Genomic DNA, 21089 nt, shown 5'->3' with positions numbered 1-21089 from the left:
CCAAACATGAGCGATCCGACACTTTAGTGTAAACATGTACATTCGTCAAATATGAGGAAACTCACCTCAGCGTTAAACCAGATTTCATTTGGTGAGTACATTTTATTCTTTGTATTTTTAGAGAAGAACGTCTAAAAGGGCAACAATGATGGGAAGTGAGGCTGATGTGTGAGATCAAACAGCAAGAAAAGCACACCGATGACCTCACTGGTTTCACTTTGGTCACCTCAGCGCTCATTTGTAGTCTGAAAAGCCACTTCTTGGCACCGCTGTGACTCAAAGCGTGAGCATCTCCCCTGTTGCTGTGGCAGCACCTCATGTCACGTTTTTTTGCCCCGAGAGGCTTCTTCACGAAGGCCCGGTGCAAGTCCGAGCTGCTCTTCCCAGCAGCGAGTCGGCCTGTTTACGGTACGAACGCCACAGAGGCGAAAAGGAAAGAGGAGGTCCATGTTTGCTTCCTTCCTGCCTCTGCAGCCCCACTGGGAGGCCACAGAGTTCCTCTTTCTCCTGCGGGTGGCTTTAGCTAAAAGATTTATGTCCTTTTATTCCCCATAGTGTGTTTCACTAAAGTCAGATCCTGCTGTGATGAAACCTTAAACTGAAACTGCAACATGCAATAATGAAAGACAAGACTAATAAGTATTGACACAATATTATAACTAATAATAAATATGATGACCGTGTCAGTCTTTGAACCTCTCAAATTGACACTTTTGAATCCGTCAGTAAGAAATAGAAAATAATTTTATTTAACCAAATAAAGGAACAACTCATGGTTCTTTAAGGAAACACAGACATGATGCAAAAAAGCAGAAATTCAAAGACAATTATTTATTAAAAAACATTTTAATCTGTCAGCAGCCCGATAATGAACATCAACTGTGAAACATTAAAAAAACATGAATATAAAATGAACATTTTAAGGTTCCCTTTCATTTTTTTTCATTTTTACAAGACAGAAAGTTTAAAATCAAATGCCCACAAGTAAAAACATTGAGGTTAAAAATTGTGCTCTGGAAAAAGGAGGAGGAGTCTGTTTCTATCTTCTGGTCCAAAATCCTCACCAGCATGCTCCACAGGCGATCTCTGGGTCTGAGCTGCACTTGTCGATCTGGTCTCTGCATGAGAAACAGAGGATGAGAGGACAGAACCGCACCGGAGACGACCTCCTTCAACACTCAGGGACCTCACCGGGTCACTTCTTTGCAGCCGTAACCGATTCCAGCATCCAGAACGTTCTGCAGGTTCTTCAAAGATTTGTTTTCGCAGTTTGTCCTGAAACACGAGCGACAGAGAACCTCACATGAAGTTTTCAGTGAATCTAAAACACACGCGTGTTCCTGTCAAGCCTTACACTGCGTTCTTCTCCATGACCAGAACAACGTTCAAGCGTCTCACTCTGGGAGAATGCAACCTTGTCACCTCGATGGTCGCAAAAATACTGCAAAACAAAAATGACTTTAGAAATGAAAAGGGCTTTCAACACTTTTCAAACAGAATTGTCACTGAAGAAGAAAATAAACATAATTTCTAAATAAAGCTTTTAATCCTTTCAAGAATACAACAAGTGACCTACAGGAGTTTAATACTCTCAGTGTGGTTAAGGAGTTTTTTAAATTTGAAAGGGATTACCTTGGTAATAAATTTGCTTCATTACACAAACAGGCTTTTAATTTTCAGTTGGTTGTGTGCTGCATAGAAACTTAGAAGTAAAAGAGGAACAGATGACATTTTTGGTTTATTTTGAGATATTCAGTGGTTTTCTGTGCTATTTTTCTGTCAATTGTTTTTAAAAAATATGCAAAAACATAAAAATAAAAATATGGAAGCATTTGTGTAGCATAATTAAAAATGAAAGTCAAAACCAGAAATGCTTTTTCATTTTCAAAATGAAGCTGCATTTATTGACTCAAACTTAAAAAATGAAAAAGCAATCCATTTTCATTTTATTCTTCCACACTACTTATTCTGTCACTTAATTGAAGCGAAAATGCAAACAGGGATTGCCTTTGCGTTTTCACATCCACTGTAGGGGGGCGGGGCTCCTTGACTTATTGTCCTTTAAGCAGGTATTAGAGACAAAAAGAGAAAACGGAGTGAACCTTTCAGGATCGAATGGCGTCTGAATAGATCCACTCAGCATCACCGAGACGTCGCCACAGGCAGCATCTGCAAGCTGCAAGCACAATCAATCAATCAATCAATCAATCAATCAATCAATCAATCAATCAATCAATCAATCAATCAATCAATCAATCAATCAATCGACATGATATAAAACAAAAAGAATTCATGAAATACAACAGACTAAAAACGACAACCAAAAGAGGAACAGAAGTTTGTGGACACAACAGTTTAAGAAGAAACTGTACAAATTTAAATATAAAAATGTACAAATGATAAACAATAAAAGCCATAAAATACTCAAGTAAAAATAAATATTTCACTTGTAGTTTTTCAGTCTTTCTGACACTTTTTTTTTTGTAAGTCAGGAGAAAGGATTCTGGGGGGATTTGGCACAGAAACAATCTGCATTGGCACATAAATGTTTCATCATAAATGTGTTATTTTTCATTCATTAGTGTAATCCTTTTGCTTCATGCTAATAATCAGGTTACCTTCCAATTTCAAGCATGTGTGAATTTTAAAAGGATCTTTTATTACTCCATACAAATAAAAAAGGTTCTTGTGTTTGATTTTGGTCACCCGATTATTTTTTTTTAAATTAAAAACAGGGCTATTTTATCATCTTATTAGAACTTTACATATATATTGTTTTAATTATTTAACAGCTATTTGATCTTAATGTGTGTGGGAGGGGCTAAAGGGACCTAAAAAGATGTTCAGATAAATACAGAATACTAATTTAACAAAATTATCTATTTAACAATGTTTGAAAAAATACTTGTGCTGCCATCTAGTGGTATTTTGTGATCATTTAAAAAATTATATATAAATATTATCAGTGATCCTTGAGATGCTTGGATATAAGAGCAACAATGGGAGAAAACAATACCCACCATGGAAGCAACGGTAAGAGGCCAAAATCAAGGCAACTCGGAAGGATGTGAGTAAGCCTACAGAGGGTTATAGAGGTACAATGAGAAAGCAAGTACCTAAGAGATACAGCCAGATGCCCATACCTGAAGCACTGGAAACTGCCAAACAAAGGCCCTTAGCCTTGAGCAGCCGCCTAAAGAGGTACACAAGAGACAATGAAGCCAGACGGATAAACAGGCTGTTCGCAACTCAACCTGTGAAAGTGTAAGGTCAGTGGCAGGGTCAAAACAGCCGATCAGACCCACCAAGGCTAGAAACTGAACAGTACTGGAAAAGTATATGGGAGAAAGAGACAGCACATAACAGCAATGCCCAGTGGCTAATCTCTCTGAGAAATGAACATAGCACAGTGGCAGACATCCAAAAAAGAGTCTCGGGTATGAAGAACTGGACAGCACCGGGCCCTGACATGATACATGCTTACTGGCTAAAGAAACTCACCGCACTCCACGAGCACCTGGCAGCACAAATGAACCAGCTGCTAAGACATGGGACTCACCCCGAATGGCTAACGGAAGGGCGAACGATCCTGATCCAGAAGGATCCCTCAAAGGGTGCAGTCCCATCCAACTATCGGCCAATAACCTGTCTCTCCACAACATGGAAGCTCTTGTCTGGCATCATTGCAACCAAGATAAATAGGCGCATGGATCAATACATGAGTAACACACAGAAGGGCTTTGGTAGAGATTCCAGAGGAGCCAAACACCAACTCCTGGTTGACAAAACAGTCGCTCAACCTGTGCAAAGTCTGGATTGATTACAATAAAGCCTATGACTCAAAGCCACTATCCAGGATGAACCATCCAAGATACATGAGTACATCAAGCTCAAGGCCCCAATTGACAATGTGCTCAGTGAATGTCTCAGGCAATGGAGAGCAGAGGATGCAGTGCTGGAGGACAGATCCTCATGGGAGGACAAACCCCTGCATGGGATGCATCACTGGACCATAACTGAAGTGGCTGATATCAACAAGTCCTACCAATGGCTAGAAAGGGCTGGCCTACAGGACAGCACTGAAGCGCTCATCCTGGCAGCTCAGGAAGAAGCCCTGAGCACCAGAGCAATAGAGGCTCAGATCTACCACACCAGACAAGACCCATGGTGTAGATCTACCACACCAGACAAGACCCAAGGTGTAGGCTGTGCAAAGAGGCACCTGAAACAATCCAGCACATAACTGCAGGGTGTAAGATGCTGGCAGGGAAAGCATACATGGGGCGCCACAATCAAGTGGCTGGAATAATATACAGGAACATGTGTGCAGAATATGAACTGGAAACCCCAAGGTCAAAATGGGAAACACCTCCGAAGGTGGTAGAGAATGAGAGGGCAAAGATCCGGTGGGACTTCCAGATCCAGACTGATAGGATGGTGATGGAGAACCAACCAGACATTGTAGCGGTGGACAAAGAACAGAGGAAAGCCGTTGTGGTGGATGTGGCAGTGCCAAGCGATGGGAACATCAGGAAGAAGGAACATGAGAAACTGGAGAAATACCAGGGACTCAGAGAAGAACTGGAGAAAGCCTGGAAAGTGAAGGTGACAGTGGTGCCTGTGGTAATTGGAGCACTCGGGGCAGTAACCCCCAAGCTGGAGGAGTGGCTACAACAGATACCTGGAAAGACCTCAGACCTCTCAGTCCAGAAAAGCGAAGTGCTAGGAACAGCTAAGATACTGCAGGACCCTCAAGCTCCCAAGCCTCTGGTAGAGGACCCGAGCTTGGAGGAGAAACCACCCGCAGAGGGTGAGAGGGGCGTTTTTTTTAATATATATATATATATAATGTATATTTGGATTTGGATATTTGTATTTATTTTGTTTCAATAAATTATAAGTTGTTTGTGTGGATGACATTTTTTATTCCAAAGAAATTACAAAAATTCCTCTTCATGGCTGAAACAAAATGTTCATGAAGAAGCCACAAAATAATGATAAAAAAAATTGTTATTATTTATTTTCCTGATTCATTAATTTCATTCATTTCATTAATTCATTTAGTATGTTCCTGAGACATGGCCCACTCATCTATGTCCATTATAATGGACATTTTATTTACCTTTATTTTCCTAAGGAATTAAGAGATACCTTTTTCCCCTACCAAGATGGTTGCTATACCAGCAACCTCAATTTATGGAAAGGTGACAGGTAACTCAAATATTCTGTATCTATTGCTTTTTTTACCTTGATTATTTTATATATTCTTAGTCATAAACATGTTAGGAACATTATTTTTAGATCTGAAAACAGTTTCCTTTTTTCTGTTTTAAAATTGCAGGCATTTAATGAATGTCAACTGTAGAGGACACCAGGACCATTTTAATGTATTTAATGGCTGCACATTATTTTTGGAGAAAAAAGTGAAGCATGGAGGATTCTATACCAGATCATTGAGGGAGATTCAGATTTGGAGCTTTCGGATGATGAAAAGGATGAGGAGGATGAGATTTAGTCTGTGATAGGTGATGAGGAAGATGAAGAAGATGATGAGTCAAAGAAAGAGCAGTAAAGTCGTCGTGCTCTATGTTTTATTTCGTTTCAGGCTAATGTCTTACATTTTATGACCATGTTAGAACACTATAGTATTTGTACTATGTTTAAATGAAAAAAAAAAAACTGTTGCTTTTTTATTAACTTGATTTTTTGTGCTTTTTAAACAACCATCATCACGTGTTTTCAACTGTGCTACCAGGGCGGCCTGCCTATTGAGATGACCCCAAAAGTTTGTGAATACTGGAGTCCAATCCCGTACTTTTCACAGTACATTAATAACAACATTTACGAAGATCTGTTTTTGTTCTAGTTGTGTTCCAACTACCAGGGAATCACACTCCTCACCCTCCCCGGGAAAGTCTATGCCAGGGTACTGGAGAAGAGAGTCCGTCCGATAGTCGAACCTCAGATTCAGGAACAACAATTCGGTTTCCATTCTGGTCGTGGAAAAGCGGACCACCTTTACACCCTCTTTGGGGTGCTGGAGGGTTTGTGGGAGTTTGCTCATCCAGTCCAGATGTGTTTTGTGGATTTGGAGAAGGCGTTCAACCGCGTCCCACTTGGTTTCCTGTGGAGGGTGCTCTAGGAGTATGGGGTCCGGGGAGCCTTACTTAGGGCTGTCCGGTCTCTGCATGACCAGAGCAAAAGCTTGGTTCGCATAGCTGGCTGTGAGTCAGACCTGTTCCTGCTGCATGTAGGGCTCCGGCAGGGCTGCCCTTTAGTACCAGTTCATAGTTTTTATGGAGAGAATATCTAGGCGCAGCCAGGGGCTGGAGGGGGTCTGGTTTGGGGACCACAGGATTTCATCTCTGCTCTTTGCAGATGATGTTGTCCTGTTGGCTTCATCGAGCCGGGACCTCCAGCGTGCATTGGGGCAGTTTGCAGCCGAGCGTGAAGCGGCTGGGATGAGGGTCAGCACCGCTAAATCTGAGGCCATGGTTCTCGACCGGAGAAAGGTAGTTTGCCATCTCTAGGTGGGTGGAGTGTCCTTGCCCCAGGTGGAAGAGTTTAAATATCTTGTTCATGAGTGAGGGATGACCGGAGCGTGAGATTGACAGGCAGATCGGAGCGACGTCCGTAGTTATGCGGTTGCTGTACCGGTCCGTTGTGGTGAAGAAAGAGCTGAGCCAAAAAGCAAAGCTCTCAATTTACCGGTCGATCTTCCTCTGTAGCAGATGGTCCAACAACTAACAAAAAAGTGATATAGAATTTTAGTTTTTTAGAATAAAATTTAATGTTTTTCGGGTAAATATCATTCTATAGATTTAATCTGCTCCTTTTTTCTGATTTTCCAAATTGAGTTCTATTTTCACAGAAATATCCTGTTGTCCTCTACAATGGACATGTTGTGAAATTAAAATACCTTTTTTTTTCCAAAATTAAAATTTTAAGGTGTATTTTTTAGGCCCAAATCGATAGGAAATCTCACAAAACCAGGGGCCTCATTTATAAAACTTTGCGTAGGATTTGCGTCAGAAGTGGCGTACGGATGAAACATAGGACGTGCGTACGCAAAGAAATATTCGGATTTATAAAACCGTGCGCACGCACATCCTACGCATCTTTCCCTTAATAAATCACAACCGATTCTAAATGCAGCGCAGCTTTTTGCGGCTTCGTGACACGCCCGGAGCGCTAGATGCATGCGCCGGGGGGACCGGAGCGCCAGATGCACCGGGTGACACGCGTGGTTCCTCCGAGTGCTCCACTGTAACGCCGGGCCCAAAAGCCCGCAGAGGTCCAACAGGACGGCTGGAGGAAGTCGGATCGGCTCATAAGCCACTCGTCCTCGTTTGCCAGCAAGTCTTGTTGCTGTCTAAAGATGCGTTCACTCCGAATTCTTCCATTTGCCACATCTTCTATTAAGAGCGCAAGATCAGCCATTGTGCGTCATTACGCATTGTGATGGGGCATTCTATTTCCATCCATTTAATTACATCTGACAAGCTACAGATATCGGTAATAATCGACGTGGAAATGGGAAATTGTTCAGCGCAAATGTAATTTCTTGTTGCTTTCTGAATGGTCGAGACATACGCCATACAATGTTTTTTTCAAAAATAAAACTAACTAAAGGCATATGCATGAATACCATAATTCCATAGCTTATGAAGAAATGTTTTAATATGAAGACAAATTTCCCCAGTGGACAATTAGTACATCTGTCCCTCCGCACGCCCGCACCTATATCTGCTCCGCCAGATGGACACATTGACGAGAATATCAGTTTTGTACATTATTTCGTTCTGTTAACTATATTATTTATGAGGATGAATTGCACAACGTGCCAATATTGCAGAACATATTTCACTTTTCTTTCTGCAAATATGTGTTCATTTGAATTTCTTTTGTAATTTTCGTTTGATCTTTTTTGTTTGTTTCACTGCTGATCGATCAAATGGGTGTTCGTGTAGGCTGTCAATTTTGAGACTTGCTTTGTGAAGTCTTCATGTTATTTATGAGAGGCAGGATTGTCACTTTCACTTTCACGTGTTTCTACCATCTGCCGACGGTGTCGCCGTTTCTCATTTCATCCGTTTTTGTGCGTACGCCTGGGTCAGAGCTTGCGTGGAGGACCGCACATTTTCCCGTCAAGTTTGCTTTTTATAAATCTCAACTATTGCGTAGAGAGTGGCGTACGCCTTCTTTTGTGCGTACGCAACGTTTATAAATGAGGCCCCAGAACTTCTGGTTCTTCATTTATTGTGATTTTTTCTTAAAGTTTAGGAGAATGTGTTGAGATGTAATTTAGGATGTGACTAAAAACAAACCATAAAAGGAATTTTAATGCAGGTTTGAGGGAAATTATCTTTAGAACTTTAATAAAACTGCATGAAGTACAAATAAAACCTTGAAGCCCCGTCCATCTAAACCAGAGCGAAGCCTCTTGGACAGTGTGGGCTGCAGCTCAGGAGAATGCAGAGCAACGTGGCTCCAAGGACACAAAGCCTCATTGATGAAGAAAACAGGCAGTGCATCCTTATTTTGTTTTCTCCTCTTCATCCCAGCTGGTAAGGCTTTTTCTGCACCCGATGGTTCAAGCAGCAATTCCTTTTAACGCCTCCTTTGTTGAATTTTTTAAAAGCAAAAGTCAATTTTTGACTCACAGCAGCTGAAGCTCGATTCCAATAAGAGCGCATGGGGTTGTTCTCGCAGGCTGAGTATTCCGGGCAGCCGGAGGAGAAAGTTTCTGTCGCAGGAAAAAAAAAGAAACAGTTGTCAGGATTCAGGCCGAGCTTCTTAGCGTAAAGGGAAACGGCCTCCCATGATCACACTGCATGAAAGAACACAATCCAGAGGTAACCCACAAGTTATGGAGCTACTTTACATCCTATTAGAGACATTTGAACCTTAAACTACATTGAACAGAACTGCAGAGACGCTAAAAACTCTATCCGGATCATAAATCAGTAGTTTCAGACTTTATGGAAGTCGGAGCCCCTCTGAATTTGATCTAGCAACATGCTAGCAGCAGCCAGGTTTGTTTACAACAGAACGAATGATTTGAGGACCCCTTTGAAAACGAGATGACACATCTCAAGGGGCTTATCCTTCAAACAAATAAATTGAAATTTATTTGGATTGAATGTGTGGCGGATGTGAAGGTTTGTTATAAACGTTTTTCAGATCCCATGTACTCAGTTCAAGCCTGATCCCATCTTTGATCGGGTTAAAAACATTTTGCACATGTACCTCCAACTAACCAGTGAAGATCACAAATCATTGAAGAAAAAAGGTTCAGAGTACTGTCTAGTGGGTCTAGATGACCCAACTCCCAATGTTAAAGTGCCTAGGATAGCACAAGGGTTACATAAACTGACAGGTATCAGGCTGGAACCAGACAAAATCTCTCATGAGGGATTTTTCTGCGTCTTGCTCTTTGTTCTGCAGTTTGATAAATTTGATAAATTTCCCTATAGTTTGGCTAAACTGATATTAAATGTGACTGTTACTGATTCATCTGGTTTATTGTGAAACACGTTTCCAGTGAAAAGATAATTAAAAAAATGTTTAAAAAAACCTGGAACAGTTCAGGTCTCACCGTTGCTGCCCTTCTTCCCGCACCAGGTCAGGCCGTCCACCATGGCCCCCAACGGCGTGTCCTCCAAGGTCACAAGGCAGTCTCGTTTCTGGGTAAAGGAGTGGGCCACCTCCTTTGTTTTGCTCCAGAACAGCACCTAATCCCCAAACAGAGAGATTTGACGCCTCGCTGTGACACCGGTTCAGACAAACGCAGTGTGGCTGTTTACTCTGTTGCATTGAGGTTTGAAGGACACGGCCTCGATGAAAGGGTCATAGGCGTCCGTGGTAACGGTGCAGGGGTCTCGGTTGATATAGGCTCGCTGAAATGCATCCCACACATTCTGGCAGTTTAAACTGCAAAACAAAAAAAACAAAAAAACAGTATTTAAGGTCAGTCCGTTGTGACTTTTATTTCTAAAGTTAGGTTCACACTGAGTGCGTGAGCGTAAAATGCGAGTTCTTGAACAAGCGTTTGGCATAATATGTTCACACTGGACTAGCAGGGAGGGACTTCCTCTTTTTCTTTTGTTGCTCTTTGTAGCACATGAACCTACAGTTGGAAGAGACTTAGTGTGACATGTCGAAGCGTTGCAAATCTGTGGAATTAGCTATAACTAACTTCGGGAACGAAATTATAATTCATGTGATAAGTCATTCAAAAACACCGATGTTAGCAACACTTGGATTAACAGCAGATGCCTTCACATTTCTGTCTGTGCATATCTCTAAACAATGCATGGAAGACACAGAGGATGTTTAGAGATTGGATTTATTTCTTTTAAAAAGCTCTGCAAAAGCATCGGTAATCAGGTCTCCATGTCTGGGTTCATTCACATCCCAATGCGCTCTCCGTCCTGCTGCTAAAGCTCTCTGGCTGCTGCAGTATGGGATGTTGTAATAATAATAATAATAAACCTTATTTGTATAGTGCTTTTCAAAATAAAAATCACAAAGTGCTTCACAGTAAAACACGATAAAACACGGTAAAACACAGAATATAAAAAAAAAATTAAAAAACCAATTTTAAAAAAATAGGTTTTTAGATGCTTTTTAAAAGAAAACACTGAGTTTGCAGATCAGAGGATCATGTAACCATTGCTGCTAAGACTCTGTCACATTTAGTCTTTAACCGGGTTCTCTTACTAACCAGCAGACCCTGGTCACATGACCTCAGGGAACTGCTGGGAGTGTACGGCTGCAAAAGGTCTTTTCTGTAGACCGGTGCTTGGCTAAGAGCTGTGTATGTTAAAACTAGATTTTAAAATGCACTCGGTAGCTGATAGGGAGCCAGTGCAGCTGGATTAATGAAGGGGTGATGTGTGAAAACTTGAATGAATTGGTTAAAAGCCTTGCAGCAACTGGACAACCTGGAAGCCATTCCAGAGAATTTTTGCTCAAACACGTGAACATGGAGTTGCAGTAATCAAGACGAGAAGATATAAAAGCGTGGATGAGCATCTCCATCTCAGAACGTGACACAATTGGACTCAGTTTTGCAATGTTTTTTGGATGATAAAAAAAAGAGCAAACAAAGTGACCCAACATGAGAATCAAGGGATAAACCGGGTCTAGAGTCACGCCAATATTCTGCAGCTAAAATCTGGAACAGCCTCCCTGAAGGCGTAAGACAGGCCTCTTCTGTGTTCATGTTCAAATCTAGACTTAAAACATTTCTGTTTAGCCGTGTATATGACTGAAAGGTCCTATCTGCACCTTTCTTTCCTTCCTTTCTTTTTAAATCTTTTTTTTTTTTTTCCTTTTCTTTTAAAGTAAATTTTATGTTGATTATTTCTATGATTTATTGTGATTTTAATGCATTTTTCTGTTTTGTGAAGCACCTTGAATTACTTTGTGTACGAATTGTGCTATACAAATAAACTTGCCTTGCCTTGCCTTGCCAAGGTTCCTGACAGATAAAGGAAGCAAGTGAACCAAACCACTGAACTATCTGGGGGAGGGAACTGTCAGGAGCACAGACTAGGACCTCAGTTTTGGCTGTTATTCATCCAACTCTTGGCTGGATCCAGACACCTGCATAAAATCTGTATTTTATAAACATCCTGGGGTTTAAAAGACACATAAAGCTGAATATCATCAGCATAAAAATGATAAGAAATATCATTAAAAGAAGTTAACTGCAAAGGCAGCTAATATAAAATGTCCTCCATCATAAGAAAAATGCCACAAGAACAAGTTAAAAACAACACTTTCATTGGAGTGATCATCTTATTACAATAGAGTTAAGGATCTATTGTCTAAACAGGACCTGGAAAAATTCATTCACACGTTCATCTTTAGTCAACTTCCAAAATAAGCAATCAGGAACCTGCAGTTTATTCAGAGGTCTTTCTGCTCGGGTTCTAACAAAGACCAAATCGGTCCAGTTCTGGGGTATTTCCACTGGCTGCCAGACTTTCAAGTTCTGGTGCCGGTTCCTAGAGTCCAAACCATATAGAAGATGCATTTAGCTTCTATACTCCACAGATCTGGAACAGACTTCCAGAAAGCCTGAAACTGTTTATTTCTATCCAGGTCAAAGATCCATTTTTATCCAAAAGTTCACATCTACACTGTTAGTTTAATTTGAATTCATTAAACCTTTCTTATATTTGTCTGTATCTGTTTACATCGCATGGTTTTTGTGTAAATAAGTATTAACTCAGAGACAGACTGTTAATGATTGAACAAATGGATTCAAACCCAAACTGACTGCACAGAAGCTTTCAACACTTACTCCTTGAACTTTTGGCATCTTTTCAGGAAAGTGTCTTTTATTCCTCCAGAACGTCTGCCGATGGTCAGTCCCAGACCCAGACCCAGTCCCAGAGCAACAGACACCACCACCACCCCCACCACCACAAAAACGACCATGCGCCTCATGCCAGATGCTCGCACTGTTAATGAAGGGCGGCGCTGAAGGTGCAGTTTTATAGTTTGATTATGTGGACATGGGAGGCAAACTGAAACAAGTTCACAGTATTCCTTCCAGTTTTTTTTTTCTTTTAACCTTTGGAATTATTATCACTCCCCTAAAGTATTGTTCTGATTTTAAAGCTCAAGGTTTATTATCCCAGATAAAAAGTTTCACATTTGGATATTTGCAATAAAGATGAAATGTAGGTTATAATGTGTTATCTTTATTGATGTCAAGATTTGAACTGCACGTTTGCTTTTTCTACTTTCTGTTATAACATTTGCAGAATAACTGAAATAATGAACTTTATTAACAGTTTCTAGATTGTCTGAAGGCTAGTTAAACTTCCACGTCTTACAGATCCACTTTGATCCATTTCCAAATCGTTCTCAGTGGTCTTTTATTATGATTATGCAGTTTTCATCCAAAATTTAAAAAAAAAATCTGACATAGTTTCTGCAGAGTGGCAGGAGTTCATTAGAAACGCACCTCTGAATTGACGGGACTGTGAGAACGGAGCCGCCCTGCCCTCCTTCCCCTCCCCATCGCTGAGCAGGGAGCTTGTGGCCCACCCAGCACAGGTACTACATCACGAATACCATCTTTTTCAGGACAGTTTTAGCTTAATTTTCTTAATATATGCCCTCCTACATAAAAAATAAGGCCACATGAAGAAATTTAAACCACCAAAAACAAAAAATTTTTATCGGAGTGAGTCATTAACGAACAAATTAGTTTATGAAATGCAAAAACTCAGAAATTATTGGTTTGTAAATTCAAAATAAATATGGGAAAACGTGTAAAAGTAGCTGTCAGGTTTGGAAGGAGTTAGTGTAATGGTGCGGGTCAACTTCTCCCTTTTCTAGTTTGTCCTCATCTGAGAGAATCTTCACCTCTACAATCTAGTGATGGTTCCATACCACCATCACCAATTTTGTTACCAACTACTCTGTTGAAGCACTGAATACTAATTAATAAATGAAAAAATAAAAGTCATTTTTAGATATTTTTGGTTATCAGGTGAGTTACTCCAGTCTTTTGTGTCCAAACTCCTTCCAGCCCACAACACATGAATGGGCTCCCATTAGTCACGTGACCAGAGGAGATGGGATGTTCTTGTTACCCATAGCAACAACGAGGTGCGGAAAGATGATTTTAGAAAGAACACTTTTGTATTTTTAACCTTGCACATTAAATTTGTTCTCTGGCCAATTTGATGATATTTTTTGTAGGATGACAAACAGTATATTTGAGAATAAAAATTCACCAATAAGAAATATTTGTTATTACTATTATTTTATCCAAAAAGTAATCTGTATCGTGTGGAATTTTTAAACTGTGGTGTTGTTTGTTTTAAAACATTTTTTAAAGCATTTTCTTTTTAAATTTGCACATTCCAATGCTTATTGCTTCAGGCATCAGGTTCAATATGTGAAACCATGACTTGCTGACGGCCCAACTTCAGTTGAAGTGGTGCAATCTGGTTTTTTCCCATGCAGACACATGAGTTTGTATGCTGTCAACAACACATTTCTGCAGCTTATTCTTGTCTTGGCTGCTAATCTGTTCTCAGCAGATCATACTCACTCCAACACTTGATTATCTATGTCATTTCAGAACTTTTCCCTATTAAACAAAAAGGGAAATTTAGAGAGCAATTAAAACAAAAGTTATTTTTTTAAGTCATTTTTTAACTGTAACCCTTGTGCTATCCTAGTCACTTTAACATTGGGAGTTGGGTCATCTAGACCCACTAGACAGTGCTCTGAACCTTTGTTCTTCAATGATTTGTGATCTTCACTGGTGTCCATGGATTACATGAAATCTTTCCACCTTTATCCACCTTTGTCATGGTAGGGAGAACACGTCAATGTAAGGGAAGGGTCATCTAAGATAGCACAAGGGTTAAACCAGATTTCTTTTTCATGGGATTAGGTGGGAATACTCAGAGCTTCTTCCTAGTCGTCAAGCTCAGCCTGACAAACATTTAGATTCTCTGGTAAATACATGGTGTTCCTGCAGACTTTGCACATTCCTGGAGCACATCTGACTTGATTTCTCCTGCAGTCTTCTGGAATTTGGTTCGAGTGTTCAGGTTTGGCGTGACTGAAGGTGTCTAATTCAAGCAGCTCTTTGAGATGCAGCAGAACGTGTGAAAAGTTTAAATAAAAGCCGATTTGAATGAAAGATTAAGGTGGAATCCTCCCAGTTTGTGGTGAAAATGATGGATCAAACACAGAAAATGACAAAAATATTGTAATGTGGATGTGTGTTAAATTTTATAAAAATTACTCGAACAAAAGTATCTTTTTCCGTTATTGTGAGGAAAAGTGTGTCACGATGGTAGGGATTGAGGGAGTACCCAGGTGCAGAGAGGAGGAGGCAGGAGGTTCCAGGAGAACAAAGTCTTTAATACTAAAACTAAAATACTGCAGTGATCCTGTCAATGTGGCTATCCTGCCCATGGCAGGAGTGCATTATGGGAGTTTTCTGTTTGCTTTGTTGAAACCATGAGTGAGTTGGGTATCTCCAGTAAAGACATTTACAATGTTGGTCTGTTCTGTTAAGTTCTGAAAAGGCCTAATAAATGGTTAATCTGAGGACATTGGACTCTGCCATTTTATGTCATGATTTGAACTTGTTGTCTTGTTTTTGGTCCTTGTTCTGTCTTGTTTCTGTTTCCTGTTTTATTTTGAAAGTCTCCTGTCTTGTCTGTTTTCTTGAGTTTTACTTCCTTTGGTCCCCATCAGCCCTGATCGTGTCCACCTGTGTCTTGTCTGCCCTGTCTTTATATAAGTCTTGTCTCTGCCTTCCTCCTGTGTTGGTCCATTAGTTACCCCTGTTATGGTGTTCATGCCATGTTCCTCGTCCATGTTTCATGCCACGCCAAGTAAGTTTTTGTTTCCTTTGTCATCCTGCTCTGCAGCGCTTTTTGTTTGTTGGCCATTAAACCCCCTTGCTCCGGAACTTTGTGCCTCCTGCCTCTGCATTCTGGGTCCTACCGGCTTTCGAGCCTCCTCACCGTGACATTTTATTTGTGCCTCCTGAAACAACAACTGCCTGGGGTCGTGCGGTGTAAGGGGCACGGGTCAGCTCACTTTTTAGCCTGCTAAAACAGTTTAGGCGACAGGTACTAGCACCTTGCTAGTTAGCATAGCTGAGTTCTGCTCCATCCTGACCTACATGAGAGAGCAGCCGCCACATTGGTGTCAGAAGTGGAATCCTACTGCTGTCAGAAAGACGCAATGATGGAGCAGATAGCTAGTGATATAGAGTGACTTACCCTGGAGAACAGCTTGCTTCGGGAATGCCTGTGACAAGGCACAAGACAAAAGGCCTCGGTACACAGTCAACCGGATGGTACCAGTGCTCCCCGCTTAACACACCCGGTGACTCAAGCAGGACCTCAAGAAACCTCAATGACTGTTCCAACCCCTCCGGTTGCAGAGCTGAGGAGCAGCATTATTCAAACCCCGGCAAAGCTACTGAGATTTAGCGAAATTGACTCCTCTTGAGCCTTTCCTTGCCCAAGTGGATTTAGCTGCCTTGCATGATGGATGGAGCAGCAGGGAGACGGCTATCCACCTGGCCCTTGCTCTGGAGGGTCCAGCACTTCAGGTCTTAGTAGACTTGTCTGCAGAAGAACGTTGTGACCTACAAGCCATTACTGGGGCCCTAAACAGAAAGTTTGGCCATCTGCGCCAACATGTGCGTCTCTCCTTTCCCACCAGCCTGAGGGAGGTGCTAAGAGGAGCTGAATAGGCGGAGGACGTTTTGTGTGCTGGGTCAGCTGACGATCCCCACTGGTGAGGGCTGCTGACCATGAGTTGGAGGACTTTGCGCAGGACGAGCTCAGTCAAGCTCAAGCTGTTCAAACCCAACGGCGCCGGATGCCGCCCAATTGCTGCCACCGCTGTGGAGAACCAGGACATTTAGCCAGAGACTGTCCAGCACCCAGTCCCAGAGCCAGACCCCAGGCCCTTCAGGGAAACACCAACGGGGTGAGGCAGTAAGGGGATCCTCACCCCAAACCACAACCCCCCTTGGAACCATCACTCCAATGGTAGGTCGCTGTGGCCCAACACGTGGATTAAATTTGGACTGTTCCATTGGTGGCCAGCCGTGCAGTGCGTTGGTGGACACAGGGTCCACCATCTGTCTTGTGAAGAAGGGACTGTTGCCAGAGACATCAGGCTCTCTCCCAGAGGGTTGGGTTCATACTGAGACTGCACTGCTCACAGTGACAGGTGAGCGAACCATCATGCCAGGGAAGAAATTGTTGTCGGTGGCAGTTGGGGCTATTAAGTCTAAACATTTATTTAATTTTTTTATTTATGTATTTATTTGAATTAGGACAATGCATATTAAACAATGTTTCAGCAGCTGCTTTACCATAAATATGCCAGAGTTAGCACAGGAGCTAAATTTCATCCGTTGTCCTAGGGCAGGATAAAAAGTTCAACAATTACATTTACAACACAATAAAATAGCACAATATTAGAGGTAAATATTTACAAAGGTTATTACAATAAAAAGCAAGTCTAAAAAGTCCAAGAAAGTCACAGAAAAACACCAATAACTAATGTCTGCAGGACTGGTTTGTTTTCAGCCATTGTTTAAGAGCTGTTTGGAAGGTAGGGTAGTTTTCACAGTTTCTAATATGCAGCGTGTAGAACGAGCTATCAATCTGTCAATCCTTTCCGTGTCCGGGCCGGGTGAGGTTTCCCGTGTTGAGTGAAATTAAGCCGCAGGCACCACTCCAGCGTATAACATGAGTTTTGGCTGGCTGACATCCAAGATGACTGCATTATAGGGCTTGACCTCCTTGGTCGCTGGGGGGCATGCGTTGATGTCCCACAATCCTCACTCTGCATAGACACTGAGGTCATTCAACTGCGATCCGGAAGAGACCACAAGGAAGAGCAACAGAGCACTGCAGCCCAACACAGCAAACCTGCACAAAAACTGCGTCACCATCAGCGCCCACAGAAACACCAAAGAAGCCATGGGGTTCAAATTGTTGCACCTGACCCTTCTCTAATTACTGCTCCATCCCCTGAAACAGTTGCAGCGATTAAAGATATGGAGGATCGCAGCAACACTCACCTTAGTGGGACACAGAAGGAGCAGCTTGGGTGCTTACTCCAAGAGTTTTGGGACATCTTTGCTGCTTGTGAAGAGGACTGCACTAGAACAGGTCTAGTCCGGCACCACATTGACACTGGTGAGGCTAATCCAATCCGCCTTAGCCCTCACCGTCTGCCGCTAGCAAAGCGCCAAGGGGCTGAAGAACTGATCAAAGACATGGCAGCTAACGGCATTATCGAGCCTTCTGACAGCCCCTGGGCTGCACCAGTGGTCATGGTGCCCAAGAAAGGCGGAGGATGGCGTCCATGTGTGGACTACAAGCGCCTCAATGCAGTGACTCGTAAAGACTCATATCCCTTGCCCCACATTAATGACGCACTGGACTATGTGACTGCCTCATGTTGGTTCAGCTCATTGGATTTACGCAGCGGGTACTGGCAGGTGGAGTTGGCGCCAGAGGCCCGGCCTAAAACAGCATTTACCATTGGCCAAGGACTATGGCAGTTTAAAGTAATGCCATTTGGGCTGTGTAACGCCCTGGCTACTTTTGAGAGGCTCATGGAACGGGTTCTTAAAGACATCCCCCGCACACGCTGCTTAGTATACCTGGATGACTTGCTGGTCCATGCCCAGAACTTCACAGAAGCGGTCCACAATCTGCGTGAAGTATTTCTAGCCATTCGCCAGGCAGGGTTACGATTAAACCCAGCCAAGTGCACCCTTTTGGCCCGCCAAACACAGTTCCTAGGGCATGTCATCAGCGAGAGTGGAGTGGCAACTGACCCTGCTAAGGTCGCCGCAGTGAGGGATTGGCCCACACCATCAAACACCTCAGAGTTACGAAGCTTTCTTGGCTTGGCGTCGTACTACCGACACTTCGTAAAGGATTTTGTCACCATTGCCAATCCCTTGCACCGGTTAACAGACAAAGGAAAGCGTTTTGAATGGTCTGAGGGGTGCGCAGTTTGCCCTTGCTGATGCTCCTGTACTGGCTTATCCTGACCCTGGTCAACCGTTCACTTTGGACACTGATGCAAGCAACGTGGGGGTAGGAGCCGTACTCTCCCAGCAGGACGAAACCTGGTGAATGGGTTGTGGCCTACTACAGCTGCAGCTTAAGTCGGCCTGAGAGAAACTACTGCGTCACCAGACGGGAGTTGCTGGCTATAATTTTGGCAGTGAGGCACTTTTGGCCTTACCTCCTTGGCACAAAGTTCAGGCTTCGAACTGACCATGCCAGCTTAAGCTGGCATGGCTTAAACAGCCCGAGGGCCAGACATCAACACAGCAATGCTGATGCTCTCTCCAGGCGCCCCTGCTTCACTGATGAGTGTCACCATTGCCTTCGCAAAGAGGAACGAGAACTGGGACCCTTGGCAGCCGCAGCCTATCCAGCTATCACCATCCCTGAAAGGGAACCATTTTCTATAGAACAAAAGGCTGATCAGGTGCTGGCCGAGGTGAGGGGTTGGCTAGAGGCCCTGAGGCGACCAGACTGGCAAGCTGTGTCTTTCCAAGGACCAGAGCTGAAAGTATTGCACTCCCAGTGGGGCAGTCTGGAGCTTCACAAAGACAATCTCTACAGGCGGTGGCGGGCACCAGGTGCAGGTGTTGACCGTGTTCAACTCCTAGTGCCCGGCAACCTTCGCCAAGAGGTCCTCCATTGGATTCATGGTGCAGCTGGGGCAGGGCATTTTGGAAACAACAAAACAGTGCGACGGCTCAGACAAAGGTTCTACTGGCCAGGTTGTCGACAAGATGCTGAACTGTTCGTCCACTGCTGCGACACCTGCACTGCGCAGAAAGGACCTAACCAGCGTTCCCGAGGGCCCCTACAGCAGTACTTGGTGGGAGCACCAATGGAGAGGGTTGGTGTAGACATTTTAGGCCCTTTTCCTACCACTGAGACTGGCAACCGATATCTCCTGGTTTACCATGGACTACTTCACTAAATGGCCAAAGGCGTATGCGGTCCCAGATCAGAGTGCCACCTCGTCTGCACAAAGGTTGGTGGATGAGATGTTCTCCCGGTTTGGAGTTCCTGAAGAGATACACAGTCATCAGGGACGGAACTTTGAGAGTCGGCTGTTTGCTGAAGTGTGCCAGCGCTTGGGGATTAAAATGACTAGGACCACACCTCTTCATTTCCAAAGCGATGGGTTGGTGGAGCGGTTTAACCGCACTTTGGCCACACAACTTGCGATTCTTACCAGCCATCACCAAAGAGACTGGGACCAGCACTTGCCCCTTGTGTTGTGGGCTTACCGCACTGATTTTCAGGAGTCCACTCGGTGCACTCCAGCGGCCCTAATGTTTGGAAGGGAACTACGAACACCGGTGGAGTTGGTGTTTGGGCCTCCACCCGAGCCTGAGATTGCGGGTGGCCCTGAACTGGATTGTTTGCGGCGGTTGAGAGGGCGGCTTGATGAGGTGCATCGAATGGCGTGAGAGACTCTACAGAACGCTGGAGCTCGTCAGAAGCGTGCGTATGATTCCAGGGCACATGGACCATCTCTTGCACCTGGGGACCAAGTCTGGGTATACTGCCCAGTGAGGAAACGAGGGCTTTCCCCCAAATTGACACATCACTGGTAGGGACCTGGGGAGATCATGGGCCAGATCTCTGATGTGGTGTTCCGGGTCCGCCTGCCAGGTCGTGGACGGCAGGTGGTTCTCCATAAAGACCGGTTAGCACCATACAGACCCATGGCCCCTCTGCAGCGGACTGACGGGGTTGTTGAAAGCCCCATGCCCCTCAGCATTGATGCAGAAAACGGTGGAAGCAAACTCAGGGCTGGGCCTGGTCCTGGTGACACACCACAGGGAAGACCAGTGCGTGTTCGCCGCCAGTCTGTATACTTACAAGATTTTGAACTTGATGACATTTAAGGGTTGTGAGGACACTTAACCCTCTGAGAGGGGGGCTGTGTAGTGATCCTGTCAATGTGGTTATCCTGCCCATGGCAGGAGTGCATTATGGGAGTTTTCTGTTTGCTTTGTTGAAACCATGAGTGAGTTGGGTATCTCCAGTAAAGATATTTACAATGTTGGTCTGTTCTGTTTAGTTCTGAAAAGGCCTAATAAATGGTTAATCTGAGGACATTGGACTCTGCCATTTTATTTGTGCCTCCTGAAACAACAACTGCCTGGGGTCGTGCGGTGTAAGGGGTATGGGTCAGCTCACTTTTTAGCCTGCTAAAACAGTTTAGGCGACACGCACTAGCACCTTGCTAGTTAGTATGGCTGAGTTCTGCTCCATCCTGACCTACATGAGAGAGCAGCCGCCACAATACATAACTGCTACTGCTGAGCAGGCGTCACAAGTTGAAAACTTGAAAGACACTAGTATTTGGGAACATCAGAACTATGGAGCAGCACAGTAGGAAGGGAAAGACAGGACTTAAATGCATACAGACCAACAACCGAGACACGGGTGACAACAATAAGGGCAGATGGGGACCAAAAGTAAAACTCGGTACGACGACAAAACAGGAAACCTTTCAAAATA

The 21089-nt window shown here is 43.5% G+C and overlaps 1 protein-coding gene across 1 annotated transcript; it reads right to left on the bottom strand.

Moving 5' to 3' along the window:
• Positions 1–821: 821 nt before the first annotated feature.
• Positions 822–12491, bottom strand: LOC101168676 (ADP-ribosyl cyclase/cyclic ADP-ribose hydrolase 1). Its single transcript, XM_004085330.4, has 8 exons — positions 12314–12491; positions 9807–9933; positions 9599–9734; positions 8664–8746; positions 2103–2176; positions 1355–1441; positions 1192–1275; positions 822–1118 (listed from the first exon to the last, which is right to left on the bottom strand). The coding sequence occupies exons 1-8, from the start codon at positions 12457–12459 to the stop codon at positions 1061–1063; spliced, it is 795 nt and encodes a 264-aa protein (XP_004085378.1). The 5' UTR covers positions 12460–12491; the 3' UTR covers positions 822–1060.
• Between the last annotated feature and the right edge of the window lie 8598 nt (positions 12492–21089).

Source organism: Oryzias latipes, chromosome 20, assembly GCF_002234675.1.
Source record: "Oryzias latipes chromosome 20, ASM223467v1".
Lineage (NCBI taxonomy): Eukaryota > Metazoa > Chordata > Actinopteri > Beloniformes > Adrianichthyidae > Oryzias > Oryzias latipes.
Note: the sequence above shows the minus strand (reverse complement) of the source record. Positions and strands in the feature narration are given on the sequence as shown.

Excerpts from the sequence above, each read along its gene's own strand:
- LOC101168676 (XM_004085330.4), bottom strand. The coding sequence starts at position 12,459 with ATGAGGCGCATGGTCGTTTTTGTGGTGGTGGGGGTGGTGGTGGTGTCT. Across the intron at positions 1,442-2,102 it reads ACGCCATTCGATCCTGAAAG|TATTTTTGCGACCATCGAGG; the intron begins GTTCACTCCGTT and ends TTTGTTTTGCAG. Across the intron at positions 1,276-1,354 it reads GTCATGGAGAAGAACGCAGT|GACAAACTGCGAAAACAAAT; the intron begins GTAAGGCTTGAC and ends CTCGTGTTTCAG.